This window comes from Scomber japonicus, chromosome 13 (assembly GCF_027409825.1).
Source record: "Scomber japonicus isolate fScoJap1 chromosome 13, fScoJap1.pri, whole genome shotgun sequence".
NCBI lineage: Eukaryota > Metazoa > Chordata > Actinopteri > Scombriformes > Scombridae > Scomber > Scomber japonicus.
In genome coordinates this window covers 23,797,874-23,813,652 of record NC_070590.1, presented here as the reverse complement: position 1 = coordinate 23,813,652, position 15,779 = coordinate 23,797,874, and the positions used below count along the sequence as shown (strand labels likewise).

The following is a 15,779-nucleotide window of genomic DNA, read 5'->3' as shown; positions in this document are numbered from 1 at the left end:
ACATATTATGACACTTCAAGCATAGTTCAAATGAACAGGCTAACAATTGTCTTAGTTTAGGATGTCAGTGCAAGCCCTCTGTAGCAGTATGGGAGACAAACACGTGTGACTTTGTTTTCTATTCTAGTCTACCCTTCATACATGGCTGCAGCGCTGAACAAACATGATTTATGGGAGCTATGTTTCGAAAATATTGATCCATGGCTCAATTTGTCTTTATTCCAAATCACACAAGAAGTGCATTAATTCCAACTATGTTAAATCCCTGAGGGGCAGGAGGGGTGAGCTTGCTGAAGGTAGGCAGAAGTAAGTGAGTGTAACTGCCTGTAAGGTGAAAACAGAAGGTGAAAAATGAGCTACCGTCCAAGGGAGAATAAAAGTGTTGCCTAGGAAGAGTTTAGACAGCCTTGTTCCTACGTACTCTATACACCTGGTGTCAAAAGCCGTTGCTTTTTATTGACTTGTAAAGGAGTTTAAACACAAGGGCGTGGCATTTGCAGATGATCATGCTCTCCTCAGTACAGACACTCAGACCAACCTGTAGGAGACAAATCTCTTTAACTTTAGTAAGAAGTCATCATAAAAGAACAATAGCATGCTCCAATGTGCCCCAATATAGACTGTAACTGACTTGGAAGGAAAAGCAAAGACCTGCTTCATTTACTTCATGTCTACCTCACTTATTCACAAGCAGCACAGTAATTACCAACACACAGACCGTTTCTGAGCCAAAGTAAACAACCAACTTCAGTACGAGAATATTTCTATGAATCTACAACTGGAATAATCTTCTGTACTGCCAAGACCCTTTGCATACATTAAAGCTGAACACTATAAGAGAGGGTAAAAATGGAAACAGGAAACAGCAGACCACAGGATTACAAAACAGGCCAAACATTAATAAATAATGATAGAGCATAAAGCCATGTAGCCGGATTCTACCTAAGCGAGGTGGCTCTCTGTATTCCTGTCACTGTGTGATAAAGGAGTCTGAGAGGACCGATCACTGGATCTCACACTGAACTATTTACAGGCACGGTGAAGCTCGAGTGTGCGCCTCCTGCTTCTTAAGTCTCTTCCTTTTTCCTCCCTCCATACACAGGAAAGAGCACTGAGTCACACTCTCCACACAGACACACCACAGTCTCAAAGGATGTGAAAACAAATATAAAAAGTGTGATGATGGTGATTCAGCTGACCATGTGGCTTAAAATACTGCTTTTTTCCATGATCACTGTAGTAGACCCTACCCTCATTATACAGTAATATAGATATTACTGTAATTACTGTAAACAGAAGTAGATTACATTGCAGAGGTTGTGCAGGATTACAAATTCAACGTTAAGATTTTCTGCAGAGAGAAATTTAGATGTGATTTTGACCATTGCTCCAAACATTATTGAGCATTATCTGGACATAGTATTGAGGGTTTGACTCCATACTATTTGGTGTGTAATGGCACAATGACTTTCATTTCATTGGACATTACAAACAAGCTTAGGCAATAAAAACTGTGGTATTATTTAAAGCCACAGCCATTAAAACAATTCAGAGAACTACAGCCTTTTAGATGTGAAGGGGTCCCCAAGTTGTCAACAGTATTTGAGAGAATGAGAAAAGATTCAATAAAGAATCTAATTCAGTAACGTTCAAAATATAAAGCATTGTGTCACATTTTAAAATACACAATACAAAGTTAAACTGGTCAAGGCATAAGCCAAATCATTTTAATGTATGTGAGGGTGTGATGATACCATACAGCCACACCAGCTTCAGCATCGTCTTGAAAATGATAACAGCTGTTTGTCCCTGTTGCTGTAGCAGGTGCTGAAACTGATTCCTGTCATCTTGTCGTCAGATGTGATCGAGCCTTTTCAGTTGTTGGCCCCAAAATTGTGGAAGTCATGTGTAGTCCCGTGAAGTCATGCCTGGCCAAACTCTGGCTTGTATTTGCTTGTATTTGCTCGTCGTGTGTGCACTGGCGTTGGTGTTGTGATTTCATCTGATTTTCTATCTTATTTGTGACTTTTTATGTTTGATCCCGTGGTTTTGTTTCATTGTAACGATCAATCAAATTTTAATCTCTCTGTTGTTTTTAAATGAGCTCTAGAAATGGACTTGACTTGACGCACTGCAGCAAGAGGATTAAAAACATGAATTGGTATGAGAAACACTTGAATTGAACTTGAATTGAGTCTAATTTAGATTAAAACCTTATATAACTATAATGAAATGTAAGAAGCCAGCTGGATACGAATCATTGAATGTCATCGGGAGAATTGAAAATAAGCTTCTTACACTTGAAAGCAGAGATTATGTTACAGTGGTGTCTGCTGGTGTGATATTGATATGTTGCCACTGCTACTGATATCATGTTACCATGACAGCTGCTGAGCATTTGACCAACACTTGTACTTGAGTTCCTGGGTCCAGATCAGATTATTGTAGCTTTATAAACTGTATGATCAAAATCCATTTAACTACACATGCCCCCAAAACATCAGTATATTATCTGACATAATAATACTGCACTGAGCGATGTAGGAAAATATATGTGATAACATGTATGTGATAATATTTTAACAGTGTCTGACCACATCTGTAGCTCTGCAGCATCTGTACAGCACCTGGGTCTGTGGAAGCAGCGTGCTCAAAGTCATTATGTCAGCTGAAGTGAAACAGGAAGAGTGTGGGATTAGTATGAATGCCATGCTGTGAGACGGTCTCTGCTCTCCCTCTGGGTTCCCCTTTTGTCTGGGGAGATCTGAAACTAAAGCGCAACAGGACGCAAACCTCCTCTACGAAAAGCAGCATCGGGGTAGTTGCAGCACAAAAACAACGAGGCGAATGTGTGACTTGTTTTGCAGTCAGGGGCAATTTGTGAGAGCTGAATGTGAGCGAAGCCAAGATGTCAAACACACCAGACAACCAGGAGCTACTATATACTACATATATTGTTCTGCCACCAGCTTTTGTGTGATTTGGAGATTATTTTCTCTATTTAATTGTGACAATAGTGAAAAGTGGCTATTGTAATTTCCCAAAGCCAGAGGTGATATGATAAAATTGCTTATTCTGTCCAGCAGAGAACTCAACAACATTCAGTTTACTTTCACATAAGTTAAAGACATGATGGAAATCCTGACAACTAAAATACTGGAATTGGGACTAGAATTTGACTGAAGGATTATTATTCATCACAATAGTTGCCAATTATGTCTCATTAACTAATCCCTTGATCAACTAGTTGTTTTATCTTAATTATATGAATCATTTCTTGAAAAGAGTAATATAGCATTGACTGTACACATACAACCCTATCAGGCCTTCTTACTGTATAAAAACTACTTCTCAGCATCTGAATATGAAACAGCTTTAAAAACGAGAGCTGCTGCTTGAATCAGCATCTTTTAGTTCAAGAGAAGAGAGAAGAAAAAAAAAGCTTGTGAAGAAAGTGCTGAGTTGATGATTTGCTTTGATCTGGACATAGATCAATTGGTTGTTTGGCTGGCCTTCGGGCCTGTACAGCGGGGGTTCCCAAACTTTCAGAAATAATAAGTGCTCACTATGGGATCCTGGCTCATTAATGTGATGGTTCATATTCAAGAGGAGGGGCTGGGAGGCTCAATACTGCACTTTTATGCATGATACAATATTCACTGTATATTTTAAATCTAAATAAGTTAATTATCATTTCAATTTGTATCATGTTTTGATCTACATAAATTGCCATTTTGAGTAAAATGATCAATGTCCTGATTACTGATTGAACAGCTAAACTTTCTAAATTACATCATATATTCTTCTATTCTTTTATAATACAGTTTATTCCCACGAGCCAATATTTGTAACTGTATACATTGATATTGTATAACTGGTATTAATACTAAAAAACTATGTAACTGAGTAATTAGTCAAAAAGCAACTCCAACAAAGTAGTAATAAGTTATAGACTACAGGATCCTTTTATAAAGGGATTATACATTTCCTTTTATATCTTACAATTCATTTCATCAGTCCTCTTAAGATAATTGCTCACAAAAAGATTGAAATTATTAACTTACTGAACACCAAGTAACCCATTTGTGCCACCTCACAGCCATCACAGCCGTACATTATATCCCACAAAACTGCTCTGTCCTGGATTCATTGTGGATACAGCTTTATAGTAGTTCCCAACGTGAGGAACAGTGTGGAGGTGCAGCTTGGCAGGTGCAGCTGCTCCACATCTCCAGTTACACCAAAAAGGCTGTTCATCTCATCAAAAGCATATTTGTCAAAGACTGCATCCAATGTAAATTAATTTACATTTTAACCAGTAAGGAGATCTGAGCTGTGATTCATGGTGTGTCGTGGGTCCAGAAAAACAAGCTAAAAATAAAAGTAATCCGGCCTGGTTTAATGAAAATCTGTGAAAACTGATGAAGCAGAAGATGCAGCAAGAAGCCAAGTAGGCATACTTTATTTACTTTAGATATTTATGCATGCTATGATCTCTTTTAAAACGTTCTAAAGCCAATGCATCATCATCACTGCAGGAAACTTTAAGATTATATTAAATTGTATTATGTGACTGTAATTTCATCCAGTGAGATTTTACTGTACCATTTCGTCATACTGCATTTTAGCAGGGGGCATTTTGTGTGAAAGCCACAACTCAGTGAAACGCCCTACCTGATGATAAGAAGAGCTGCAGCTCCATCATTACCTTTAAAACCAAATTAAAAAGTCTGCTAAGAGCTACTCAGCTCTGTAAGCACCAACTCTACAGTTTATCTCAGTCTTCTCAAGAATGCTAATCTAGTTGACATTGTGGGTGTGTGTGATGTGCTATTGTAACTTTGTATCATGTGTCCTTGTCCTTGTCTATGTTTTTTGCTTTGTATTGTTTGTTAGTGTGCTGGTCTGGTAGATGTTGTAATTGTGACCTGCTAAAGGGACTGCATATGGAAATTAACTCAGGTACAGTATATCAAATGGTAACATTTATGTTTATGCACTCCGCATGGTCTCTTACAAATAAATAAACACATTTTAACAAGTCAGACGCTAAAAAGGGAACCACTGCAGTAGTAAAGAGCTGAGATAGAGTGAGCCTTTATGCATATTTCATCTGCTAGGGCCTCTGTTTCATCTTTCTCAGAGTCGGGCTCCCTGGAGGGCCAAACTTCCTGCTCTGATGGTGTCAAAGTTCTTGTCTGATAAACAGCCAGTCAGAGCCACGTTGCACAAACTTCATCTGCTTTCCTGTCTGCCTGCCTGGCTACATGTACAGTGAGTGGGCGGATTCCATAGAAACACTTGCATAGCATCCATGAGAGCTGTGTAAAAAATATCAAAAGACGACCGACTAAGCAGAGCACAGTGATATTCCACAATGGAGCATCATGATATTCGTGCCGCTGAGTCCTACTACAGTCCCACCCAGAAACAGCCTCCCTGGCACTGTCTTTAGAGATTACAACACAGCACAGACTTGTGGCATGAGAGCTATTTGATGTGCACTGTGGGTGTGTTCAATTTCACTTCCACTGTGAAGAAAGACCAAAAGACATAACAATAGTTCAGATGTCTTTCAGCTCCCAAACAAAGATTTTAACAATACTCTACACGCATGTGTTTACCGTCACACCTGTAAACTTGCCTGTCCAGTTTGCCTAGATGGGATAGGTCAATAATATCAAATCATCTGTCTGATTATTGACACGTGCAGTTCTACAACATACTGTCTGCGTCTCAGGCTACAAAAGAAGCCTGGCATTCGTGTGAAAATACCATATCTCCGCTTTACCTCAAATGTGGCCCAGATGACCCATTTACAGAAAGAAGAATTCCTTGGAGCCGGCGAGTTAGACTGTGATGCTTGTCAAGTATGCGGTCTGTTTCCTGGACGTTCCTGAGCTAAAAACAGAGCCAAATGAAGAAAAAAAAAATAGCTTGGAGCTACCTTCCTTCACAGCTAACTCACAAACCTCTGACAGAAAACAAAGCTGTGCCAGTGCTGTGCATTTTTTTTTACCACTGGCCTTTTGGTTGATTATATGCTGGATGTTTCAGGTCAAAATTAAAATAAAAAAGGACCAAATCATTTTTACTACACTATGAGGAATATTCAGCCCATAACTAAACTTAAAAAGAAAAAGGAAGTTGAATGTTGACGTTAAAATGTAAAATTATTTGAAAATGTAAAGTAACAATGAAAGAAAGAAAGAAGAAATAATAATTTAAAATTTAAAAAGCTTAAACAGAAATGCTCGACCTGAAAGCTTCAATGGCAATGGAAAAAGGAAAAGGGGAAAGATCAAATATGAAACTCAATATGGTAAATGGAAAACCTTGAATGAAAATATTTAAATCAAAAGTTTAAAAATATTTTTTCCCATTTGTACTTAATTATTTGGCATCTGGAATTTCAAATTTGATCTTTTCCATTTCCCATTTGGCATTTGGCTTTAAAGCTGTATGTAAATGAGGCATGGCCCAAAGGCTGGAGACAGGGTTTGAAATGGCTAGGTTGTAATGCAGGCTTAGACTGTTGAAACAGTGCAGTGTGTGAGGTTAACACTGTTTTTCAGTTGCACTTATTTGTCCTCATCACTACAGACAGACATGTTTCAGCTGAATGTCACAGTGAAGGACCACTTGCTGTGCCAGGTTTGGATCAGCAAGCTGGATGTTGGCTACACAGCTGATTCTGTAACCACTGAATCAATGGACACTGCTAGTCTCAGGACTTTTTCTCTCACTCAGACACATCGCTGCTACGGCACCTTAATTTCCCTTAAGGGATCAATAAAGTGCAATCTTATCTTAAGCAGTAACAATGAACAGACTTTACTGCGCGGTAACAGTCCATGTCTGTGTCTGTGCTTTATGTTATTTGCTTCTACTTTGGCAGATCCACTGCTGAAATTACAAAGATATGACGGCTCATTTGGCTGCCACCCCACAGCCAAAGGTTTTTATTAACTACCATTACAGTAATTCAGTTATGATTATGGTATGTAGAGTTAGTCCTTTGTTCTGTTCTCTGTGGAAGAACGTAACTGTTCATTTGTCGAGGCAGCAAAACTTTTTGTATTCAAATTAAAGTGGAAATAGGCTTAACAGTCCTGTTTTTTCATTACATTTCAAACCCCAGTCACCAAGACAACGGTCCGCTAATCATTCACCCACACCCTCAGACTCCATCAAAGATGCAGATCTGCAGCTAACACAGAGGACCAGGAAAAGGTGGTGACAGATGAAGAAGCCGCGCCATTATTGGAAGTTTTCTCTTCATCAGGAACTTCCTGTCTTGAGGCCAGCTCTGGCTTTGACCACACCTCCTCATTTATATACAACTTAAAAAAGCAAAAAGCTAAATGCGAGGTGGAAAATAAAAGATTTAATTAAACTATTTCCATTTAATCTTTACCATTTGCAATTTTGATGTTTCCACTTTCCATTGCCATTTTCAATTTCGTCTTTACAATTTAGGCTCTCAGTTTGAGCATTTCTATTTAAGCTTTTACACTTTAAATTTCACTTTTTGTCACTTTACATATTCAAATTATGATTTTACATTTTAAGTTTAATAATGGCCTGATTATTCCTTGTACTCTAGCAAAATAATCATCTTTTTTATTTGGTCTCATAAGTTTTTATTTGGACTTTTAATTTTAATTAAGAGCAAAATCATCATCCATAAGATGATGCTTGAGGAGAAAAGCTAGCGTGACAATGTTCAGGGAGGGAGGGGTGCTCTCTGTGCCTGTGTGAATAAAAACAACATATCTTGTTGAAATATGCAAAATATCTGCAACCTGCTGCAGTGCACTGAGCGACCTCATATCCTGACAGAAATAGGGCCGCCTCTGTTTATTCAACTGACTGAAAGCCACACCAGAACTCGTCCTGCTCCAATCAGTCCATCTCCTCTTATCTCCTCAATCAAAGCCTCTACTGCAGTAAAGGACATGCCACTCCAAAATGCATGCAGACCAGACCTTGCCTCTTGGGTACAGATAACAATTCTTTCTTCTCACAGTGCTTTCCCTGAAAGTCAGTGAAAGAGAGTGGGAACAAGAGCTGACTGGTCATACCAAGCAGAGGAATGTGTTTCTAGCCATATTCGTATTTTCCTAAGATCCTCACGCTGAGCAGTGTGAGAACTATTCATTTCACAAGAAAGAGAGAAAACATTCACAGCAACAATGAAGAAACGAATAGTTACAGTGTTACACACAAAGTCTTTATTGCACTTACAGTAATGTAACAAGCACACGCGACAACTATTTATTCACTGAATTAAAATGTGCTATATCTGGACTGGTATCATTATCAGGATATGGAATGACGTAAATCAGGATATGAAATTAGATGCTTAGTCCTGATGGCTCTACCTAACAACGTTTGCCAGGGAAACTGTTGCTAAGTTGATCCTTTTATGAATAAATAGCACACAGTGTTTAGAGATACATGTAGGGTCATTTCCACCTCAAACATTACATGTTTTATATATAAAAACTACTGCTTGTTATACTAAAGAAGAATTCTGATCATAAAACTGTGAAGAAGCCTGAAGAATATTTTAGACATGTGCAAACGAATACATAAATAAATAAAATTGAAAACACAGAGCTGTTAGTCCACATTTACAGACAGGTTTTTACACACTCAGCTGCAGCATCAAATTCAGGAAAGACTGAAAGATTCAAACCGGCATGACAGGCCTTGTCACCTAGCTCATTGCTGAGTGGAGAAGGGTGGTGTACTCTATGTAAAGTACTGGTAAAGATGAGTACCCCACCTTACATTAATACTTGTGGCCAAAGTTTCCTGAGAGGAAGGTTGAGGTCTCCATCAATGACAGCTCAACTTGGTGATAAGAAAATAGGTCAGAGGCCTTACGGCCGTCACAAAGTTATGTTCAATCTCTACTAATTCTCTGAATCATACCTACTCAACATCCTGATCAACAACCCTAATCCATTGTCACACACTGCACCATGTGGCCCACACATCTAGTACCTTGAGTTTTTAAATATACTGGAATTGCCTAGCTGAAATCAAGAGTGAATGATTTAAAAGTCAGAATTGTTAAAACAAGTTCTTGTTTCAGCTAAAATGCCTAATCAGAACAAATCAGCGAGGTATGTACAAATATTAGAGCCATAAGTGCATTTCTTTGAAAAGTATGTATTCACACCCTTCCTCCAAACCAGATTGTTGTCTTAATGTGAGTTATATTGAGTCACGGGTTATCAATATGATGCTATCTCCCTCTGTAGAGAGCATCACAGCACAGTGTAGAGGACTGCTGTATGTGTCTCTCACCCTTCTTACCACAGCTGAACAAGGTCATTCCAAATGTTGATACCCCACCCCCCATCCTGACTCATTTCATACATATGTCAGTAGCAGCATGTGGATGAAAGACTCCAAATGCAGCTGCTAATTTTCTCCTCAGTCCCTCAGCGTGTCGTTAATAAAAGTGAATCCAGGACAGCAGCACTGGTAGGAGATATTCCTGATCACTGATGGGAGACCTTGGATTCTCTTTAAAACGTCACACAATCACATTTAAATACTTCCTATTGAGCCGAGCAGCCAAGGAGATCACCAGGCATGATTTTCCGTCTTGTATGACAAGCTATAGCGCCACTGCACAACTGGCCATGGGTGCTCCTCACATAACCCTTGGCTATTAATAGCAAGCCAATGACAAGGACTCTGGATAATGATTAGAACAGAGGATGAGAGCAGCTAGAAGAAACTGCTGGAGCACCGAGGTAGATGAATGGTTACAGCACATGTAACATAACCGCCTGGTTCAAATCCATTGGGGACCTTTGCTGCATGTCACAGCCCTCTCTCTCCCACTTGTTTCCTGTCTGCTTCTCCATTGTCAACTATTGAATAAAGGCAAAAAAACCCTCCCAAAAACATATCTTTAGGAGAGACTGGAAAAAATCTAGGCTCTTCAAGTACATGCTGAGTATCAGCTTCAGCTAAGAGACACCAGTGTCTCCATCAATGACAAACACAAAGTCATTCAGATCAATAATAAACTTAATTAGAAAAAAGGCAATTTATTTGATGTCATGTGATCCAATCACTCATAAATGATACACAGAAAAGACAGGAGACTCGTCACGCTACATCTATCAGTAAATTGTATTTTATGCCCAAGATTAAAAAACTGGATTATCCACTTTACTCAGTACAGTCAGTAGTCTGCCTGCCCATCATTACACGGACACAAGAGCAGCCTCCCTCGGTCTGGGTGATTTTTTTCCCTCTCTAGCACAGCCTGTCCAGGCCAGAGGCCAAAGACAGATTTCCAACTATTTCCCCTTCTTGGATGGTTAACCATGAGAAAAACAAACACTGTAATTACCTACAAACATCAGTTCACATTGACTGCATCATAAATGACTGGTGCCTTGCTCATATTTGAACCCTGTTTTCTCTTGGCATTATCAAAAGGGACAGAAGAAAGTGAAAGCTGTCATTTGTTGCCTATTTGGTTCCTCCCAAAGGACCCATGCATGTTCCACTGCACGGCTGGTCTATTCTATAAACACAAGACTGCAACTTAAACTCTGCAATTAGGACATACTACAACTTAACCTTTTTGTCATTATTGAGATGTCAAATTACGCTCTACCGTTAACCAAAATAGCTAAGGTTTATTATTCTACCATCACTATTTCAGACAGTGATCCAGTGTTTCTGGAACACTTTGGTAATGTAGTTAACAAGCAAATGTTACGTGGCAATAGCAGAAAAACCCACAGTAGCTTAGCTCAGGATAGTTGGCCATAATGAAACATTTAAGGGCCTATTAAAGACATAAACAGTAAACTTTCACCGATGACTACACTAAACACAACAAAGCCCTGTTTGACTGCTTCACATGGCGAGGATCTAATGAGGAACAAATGGCTGGCTGATCATGTGAAGAAGAAAAAAAGGCTTGCAGTGAACTAAAGTGTTTCCAAAGGCAACTTGCCATTGGCAGCAAAACGTGAAATTTACATAAAACAAAAGGGAAACCTAAGCAGTAAAGCTAATTGTGTCAATTCATTTTGATCTGCCAGCCAGCACATTCTTGGTTTTATTGGTATAATGTCAGGAAGAAAAGTGTGAGAAATGTTGTGAGGGAAGCAGGTGCTAACAGGGTCTAACTACTGCTGTTACTACATTGTAACGACATATTTGCTGTGAACAGGGACATACTGAGTACACTTAAATCATGTCATCTTTATTTTGGGGGGAAATAGTGGGATTTTAGCCACCTGAGGGGACTTAACATACGGTGGCTACTCTAGAAACTGCTTCCCACATTTTTTTTTCCTCACAGCATTTCTTCCCCATAATTTTATTGCAGGCAGCAAAGAGAAGATTTGAAACAACATGTATACCTTTATAATTATATATATATATATATGTATATACATATATATATTAAGGGGACCTCAGTATTGCTAAGATCCTGGCCATAGCTCTATTTAAGTGTAAGCTACAGTCTTCTCACTGACATGTCCCTCCACACAGGAGCACATACAGAGATGTCCATCACTCCCATGCCACCGCCATAATCACACTATCATTGTATAAAGACCTTAAACTATAGTTAAATGAGAAGTGAATCAATAAAAATGTCTTCTGTTTTTTTCTTTTTTCTTAACAGAGCAGATGGGGAGAATTGGGCAAACAAGAATCCTGTTGAACTCACGTCTCCGCATGGTGCAACATTAGCAAGTAAACTGAAAAATTCACGATGACAGTCTGAAGCAATGTGAAATGTTATTCGTATAACTGTTGGCTTATGTTACCATCCTAGAATGAGACATTCAATTAGCGCGAAAAACAACATGTCCTCAGTCTAATTTTATGACGGACGTTATCGTATCAGGACTGACACGTCTGCTTCAGGATGAATTGGCCGTTAAATAAAAGGAACAGAGACATCTACTGTGACTGTAAAATGCTGTTAACCAACAAGCTGTCAAAGTCAGTTTGTCGTTGCTGTCAACTGGCCAAACCGACAGCTTCTTTCATTTCCACCGACTAAAGAAAGGCGTTAAGGGTAAAGTTTAGACATTTAAACTCAACACACCGGCGATAAGAAGAAAAAACACCGTGTAAGGTGAGAAGGAAATGAGTAGTAGCTTCATCTCACCTGTGCTGCTGTGTCGCTGCGGTGCTGCTGTTGTTTGGTCAGGATGCTGCTGCCGCCTCACACACGCGACTCATTAAAGTGTCACCACCGGCCCTGAGCTTGAGCCGGTAGGTGGAGCGCGTGAAGTGGAGTTTGGCGCAGTGCTCCCAATGAATTCTGGGAAATGTAGTCTTCCTATGAGTGAAATAATAAAGTCAGATAAACTGTGGCCAAGTGTCCGTGCCGATCTTAAATGTAAAATATTTATCTAATAATGTAAAATCTACTAGAACCATATCATTATATTAATAATAGTCTGTCTATGTGATTTTTTTTAAGTGGTGGAAAAAAAATAATATAACTTCAATTTAACAGCATCGCAAGTCACAGCCCTTAACAATTACCGTAAATATAATACTAAAACACGAGAACTCATATAAAGTTAAGATTTATTGCTGCACTGCTGATAAGGCCGTATTTGCAGCAGGTTGACTTAGTGTCGAATGTGCTGACACGAATTAAAAAAAGACTTGTGATGAATAAAATAATTTGAAAGCGCTAGAAGAAAAATATATTAACTTGACTGTTAATTTCAATATATGGAAATATATAGAACTGTAATCGTGTTTCCATTATTTTTCGTTCTCAAAATAAGCGACTACAACTGTGCAGAATCTGCTCCCACTTGTCTTTGACTACATTTACCTAAAGCGCTGTCATTGAGAAACATGGCGGACTCCACGGGTGCTGCAAATGCTGTTACCTCAGACTTACAAGGTCCAACTTCGGCTGGTACGAGTATGGACCTCCCACCGATCCAGTACAGTATGATTCTGGACCACCTTATCGGGGAGAAGAAGTCCGTAAAGGATCTGAATCCTTCCGTAATGGGAGGACTGCCGATGCCGATTAAAAGCGATGAGCAGAAGATGATCGAGAGGGGCATGGAGAGCTGCGCCTTCAAGTCGGTCCTGGCCTGTGTGGGAGGTCAGCAGTTATTATTAAACATTATTATCATCAGGTGCTCAGTATGTTTGTGTATGTCCAGCTTCAGGATACAGGCGGTTGGAAACAATGTTTAATATGTGGTGTCAGTTTCTATGTATGGGGATGAGGATTTGAAGAGGACACTGGCATTTGGATTTCTGCATGGGGGTTGTGTTATGTGTTTTCCATGATACAGACCTGAAATGATTAGTTGGTCAACAGAAAATGAATCTGCAACTACTTTAATAATAGTTTGTCATAGTTTAAGTTACAAATGCCAAACCACACTTTGAACTCTTTTCCCATTATTATTATCTGACATTTTACATACAAGACAATGAATCAAGGGAGATCATTTGCAGATTCATCTATACTTAACATAATTGTTAGTCACAGTCCTTTCATAGATTCCTGTCCATTACAGAAAGGTGATCAGTCACTGTAAGGTCATTTTCACCAACTTTTATTCATTTTACCCTCTTATATTGTTGTAATTAACTGTTTAAACACTCGTGTTTCCCCACAGGGTTCGTCCTTGGAGGAGCTTTTGGTGTTTTCACAGCAGGCATCGATACCAACGTTGGCTTTGATCCTAAAGACCCTCTAAAGACCCCGTCAGCACGAGAAGTCCTCAAAGACATGGGTCAGAGGGGGATGTCGTATGCCAAGAACTTTGCCATCGTGGGCGCCATGTTCTCCTGCACAGAATGCATCATTGAATCAGTAGGTCACACACACCACCTCTCTTTTATTATGTTGGACAGAACTGCATGGCCTCATAAACATGGCTGAAACTAAAGACTTTAATACTACACATCATTGAGTCATTATTATTTTAGTTGCTCTACAGGAGGAATAATGGGACTAAAATGTCTAAAAAGAGCTCAAAACAAAGGAATAAATGAGTAACATGAGACTGTTAACAGTCTTAAAAAGAATGTGCAATCTGTGGTCAAATGACAGGAAATCATTTAAAAAAGCAGAAATGATTAATATGTCAATGAGAACAATGTGGAAATAACATACAACAAATGGCAAACACACTATTAAAGAGGATCAGTGTTATCAGGTAGAAAGATTTTATTGATATATTGATGATATTTTTTGTGTGTGTCTAGACTAGAGAGCACATTCACTCTCCTCATGTTGTAAAATCACAGGTATAAGCTAACAAGGATTCAAGTATTCATTATACTACTTCAACAGACCCATGATGGCACTTGAATTATGAAGTGATGGCTTTTTAAGGAATTACTCATCCACATCTTGTAAAACCATTTAACACCCCATATTGAGGGTCTGCCTCATACTTCACAGTGGTGTGGTGGCGCCCTCTAGTGCTAAACAGCAGAGCTATTTGTGCAAAATTAAAATGGAAAAAAATCAACTTTGATCCAAATTATTACAGTTCAAATGTTGTCATACCCTTTCTGATTTTCTCCTCTGATCACGTTAATATGGTTTCTACAGCACTCACACATAACTGCACTCATCAGCTGTATCTTCTGTTCTTCATTTGCAGCATAGAGGCAAATCTGACTGGAAGAATGCAGTGTACAGCGGTTGTGTAACTGGGGGAGCCATTGGATTTCGTGGTATGCAACCAAACCTTTGATGTTTTCAATTGATGGCAGAGCGGTTTTATTTCTGATGTTCTTACATGTGTGTTTCCTCTGTTTTTACAGCTGGTCTGAAGGCTGGGGTGCTGGGATGTGGAGGCTTTGCTGCATTCTCTGCTGCTATTGAATATTATCTGCGGTGAACCACTGAAGAGTTTGTCTGTGGATAAGAACTTAATGGTTGCACATCTGGATGAGCTAGTGAAGACTCTGAGAAATGCAACCTTGTGAATATTTGCCTGTACAGAGGATTACTGTAAAAGCAGGACTGATGTATCCAGTGGAAGTGACAAGTTCCTGTTTATATACAGTGATGTTAACTGACACTGAAAAAAACCTGTTTTCCAGTGTCTCGTTACCTTTTAATCATATGAACACTTTGACCAAACAACTTCATGTGGAGCAGAGTGGAGCTGCTTCTGTGCTGAAGGCGTAGTGAGATGAAAACACTTAATCATGACCACATCACATCAGACTCATATTAAACACTGTTCTTGTTGTAGGACGTTGGTATTAAGTGTCAGTAACTAATCAATATCAGGATTATTTATAATAAAACTTTTTTTTGTTAACTTGCACTCACTTGTTTTCTTGACTGCATTTGCAAGTGTCCATATCTTCATATCTGTTGATTCCCTTTTAATAACAGTCATGTAAGGCTTTTTTTTTCTTGTATTGTGATGTTACTCTTACCTTCATACAGAGTTCAGGAGTCAACAGTCTTTACATGGTTATATGAATTTGGGGCAGATGGTCTCATACATTATCAGTAGAACCTAATCAAGATTACATATTTTCATAAGTCATTATGTCACGGGATTTAAAAAAAAATATTTACAACATGTTACAGTGTAGGTAAGGCATTTTTCACAAGACATTTAACTTTGACAAATTTAGCTCAGACTATTAATTATTCACCAAAACAACACAAATCAGTTTATTAATAGAAATATTGAAATAAATTCACTTCAGAGCATTTGTGCTATAAATTTGTAACTTTTAGAGGTGCTAAAAACATGACTTCA

At 38.8% G+C, this 15,779-nt stretch overlaps 1 protein-coding gene across 1 annotated transcript; it reads left to right on the top strand.

The window, feature by feature from the left end:
- The first annotated feature begins 12,867 nt into the window (after window positions 1–12,867).
- timm22 (translocase of inner mitochondrial membrane 22 homolog (yeast)) lies at window positions 12,868–15,332 on the top strand. Its single transcript, XM_053331747.1, has 4 exons — window positions 12,868–13,135; window positions 13,662–13,858; window positions 14,658–14,730; window positions 14,821–15,332. Exons 1-4 carry the CDS (start codon window positions 12,877–12,879, stop codon window positions 14,895–14,897), a joined length of 606 nt encoding a protein of 201 aa, XP_053187722.1. The 5' UTR covers window positions 12,868–12,876; the 3' UTR covers window positions 14,898–15,332.
- Window positions 15,333–15,779: the final 447 nt, after the last annotated feature.